The sequence below is a fragment of the Tupaia chinensis genome, unplaced genomic scaffold (genome assembly GCF_000334495.1).
Source record: "Tupaia chinensis unplaced genomic scaffold, TupChi_1.0 Scaffold000678_1, whole genome shotgun sequence".
NCBI classification, from domain to species: Eukaryota; Metazoa; Chordata; class Mammalia; order Scandentia; family Tupaiidae; genus Tupaia; species Tupaia belangeri.
Window position 1 is genome coordinate 612,262 of NW_006160202.1, and position 3,411 is coordinate 615,672.

Sequence of the window (3,411 nt, forward strand, 5' to 3'; positions counted from 1 at the left end):
GTTATTTCCATTCCGCAAGGTTCAAAACACTGAATCATAAACTAAAACATTATTTCTCCCATTTTTGAAGTATAGATCACTTTATACCTTCTTAGATCTTCTTCCTGAAGGTGTATTTCAGGTATTTGAATATTTTTCTTCCACATTTAAAATCATCTCAGAGTAATCACCATCTTTCATTCATTTCAATTCTTTTTTGCATTTAGTAAAGGTTAATAAATGTTTGATAACTTGAACTGGAGACAAATTATGTGAAGAGAAGTTATATAAAATTAAAATTCAAAGAGAAAATTGTTAGATGTCAGAACATACTTTGTACAATCAAATTAAACACTGAATCTGGAAGTAACATGTAAGTATTTCCTTCACAAAAGCATTCACTTCTTGTTTTCAATGAGATGTACACTAAATACAATGTTAATTGGGAAGAGTAATAGCAGTCCCTACCCAATCTGGTACTTAGTTCCATTTGCCTTCTCTACAATGACAGATTTGTTTGCCCTGAAGGAACCTTAGGTTCCAAGAACTTAACTCATATTTCAATTCCTAGTACTTTATTTCCTCTAATGGACCATTTTATCTGCTAAAATAATGTGCTACACAAATGAAGCCTTCAATTATCAGAAATTTCTAATCAAGAGTCTATCATTGCTTTTTTGATCTTAACTTTATAAATGAAAGCAGCAGGATTCTTCTGTGGAAATAGATTAGAGTTTTTAACTTTGACCACATTTTCACTCAGATATAACTGCAGTACTGGCTTACTAGTATAGATTGCATACTCCATGAATATAGAAAATACAAAGGGATTTCAAAAAATGGAATTAAAGCACAAGTATATTCTGGTGCAAATTTTTAAAAATATATGCTTAGTATTTTCATAGCATATATTTTCTATAAAAATTTTGGAGAGTCCCCTCATACATATCTTTATGCTTATTTAGATCCCCAAATTATAGGGCACAGTTGATTAGTAGCAGGTATTTTTAATTAATTGTTAAAAATGGATAAATGAGTTATTTATTTTAACATATCTCTACTGCATTTCTCATATTCATTTATCTTCTAGCTGCCATCACAATTTGTATCTTCAAAACAATTATGACAAATATAACCACAGTGAGTGGATTCCTCCTCATGGGGTTTTCTGATAATCATGAACTACAGATATTACATGCTTTGATTTTCTTGGTAATGTACCTATTGGCCTTGTCAGGTAACCTCATCATTATCACCATCACAACACTGGAACTACATCTCCAATCCCCAATGTATTACTTCCTGAAGCACTTGTCCCTGCTGGACCTCTTTCATTTCTGTCACAGTTCCTCAGTCCATTGACAACTCACTGATGGATGATGGTTTTATTTCCCATGGCCAATGCATACTTCAGGTTTTCTTCTTCACAACCTTTGCCTGGGCTGAGATGGCAATTCTCACAGTGATGTCTTATGACCACTACACTGCCATTTGCTTTCCACTGTACTACGAGGTCATCATGAGTCTCAGAAAATGTAAGTGGGCTGTGATAGCTGTATGGTTAAGTGGAAGAATTTCTGGAATCTTATATACAACAGCCACATTTTCTATCACATTCTTCAAGCCCAAAATAATTAAGCAATTCTTCTGTGATGTTCCTCAGTTGCTGAAGCTCTCCTGCTCCAATGATTACCTTGGAGTGATTGGAGTGACTGCTTTCATGTCTGTGATGGCATTCATCTGCTTCATCTCCATTGTTCTCTCTTACATCCACATCTTCTCTGCGGTTCTAAAAATTCCCTCTGCTGAGAGTAGGTCTAAAGCCTTCTCTACATGCCTATCTCATCTCTTTGTTGTCTCATTTTTTCTCTCTACAGGCATTTTTGAGTTTCTAAAACCAACTTCAGATTCTCCTACTACTTTTGACCTTATGATACCTATATTTTATACAGTAATACCCCCAACACTTAACCCCATTATTTACAGTCTGAGGAATAAGGTCATGAAAAGAGCTTTAAGAAAGTTACTGTTGGGTGGAGAATTAAATAGGGAAAAAACATATTTGTGCTGTTACTGATGACTCACCAATATTATATACACAAGGAAATTTTTAATGGAAATTCTTTCAATATGTAATGTTGACAAAAAGCAACAATTGTTTTCCTATACATAAGTCATGTAATATAATCACTGACATTATAGAAATTTCATCAGATTATTTTTTATCATTGAAGCTATATATTTTTTGTAATTATTCTTTCAAATTAGGAGAAAAAAAACATGTGTAATATATGCCCACTACTCCCTTTTTCCTGCTAATAAACATATTCATGACCACATATACATGTGTATGTGTATGTATCTCTCATATCTGTGTCCCTCTGGTATGTGTTTGTATGTATGTCTATACATATATAGATCAGCTATACAATGTTCACAGCACATGTTTTAAAGCTTCTGCATAGACAATATATTACAAAAATAGAAAAAAGTGATAATTTACCAATTCTACTCACCAAATAAAATATTATCACTTCCATTATTTAATTTCAAAGGTTCATTATAATTTTGGGCTCAATACACATTAGTTTTATATATCAGTACAAATTTATATGCCATTACTATGTACTCCTATAGAATTTTACTATTATAATTTTCTTATATTAACAACATTCAATTGAATTTATATCAAAATGCATTTAATCATTCACTTATTTTTTGCACATTGGTTATTTCCAAAGTTTTACTCCTGTAAGCAATCTTAAAAATTGAAGTTCTGGACCAGTAGTGGTGTAATGGCTATGTTGCAGGACTCCCATGTAGTTGGCCATGGTTCAAGTCCCAGACCTGGCAACTTAAAACACACTGGACACATGTGTATATACGCACAAAATCCTGAATGAAGAAGGGACTGTGGCATGGCTCTTCCCCCAGGAAGTGATTTCTTGCTTTTTGTCTCTCCGGTGAGCATATGCAACATATAACAAAAATCTCTTTAAAAAAATTAAAGTTCTGGTTCTTGTCATTTCAAAGAATGAGATTATTGAATCAAACTGTATGTGTTCAACTCTCTAGAACATGACCATATTGCTTTCCAAACATATTAAATTATTTTATGTGGCCATTAGCTATTAATGGCCATATTATTTCTCTCTCTCTCTCTCTCTCTCTCTTTTTTTGTAGAGGTTTTTGCTATAGGGCGTGTGTGCTCACCAGACAGACAGAGAGAGACAGAGAGACAGAAAGCAAGAAATCATCCCCCAGGGGGGATGGCCATGCCACAATCCCTTCTCCTCCATTCTCCTCTCGGGATCTTGGGCACGCACGCACACGCAACCAGCGTGAGTTTAAGCCACCAAGTCCGGGACTTGAACCGTGGTCAATTACATGGGAGTCCAGTGACATAGCCATTACGCTAACTGCTGGTCCCTC

General features: G+C 34.4%; 1 protein-coding gene across 1 annotated transcript; it reads left to right on the top strand.

The window, feature by feature from the left end:
• Positions 1-1,101: 1,101 nt before the first annotated feature.
• LOC102477823 (olfactory receptor 14J1-like) lies at positions 1,102-2,056 on the top strand. The gene is given in 2 exon segments (XM_014592338.1): positions 1,102-1,307; positions 1,309-2,056. Coding segments are annotated over 2 exon segments (954 nt in total).
• The last annotated feature ends 1,355 nt before the right edge of the window (positions 2,057-3,411 follow it).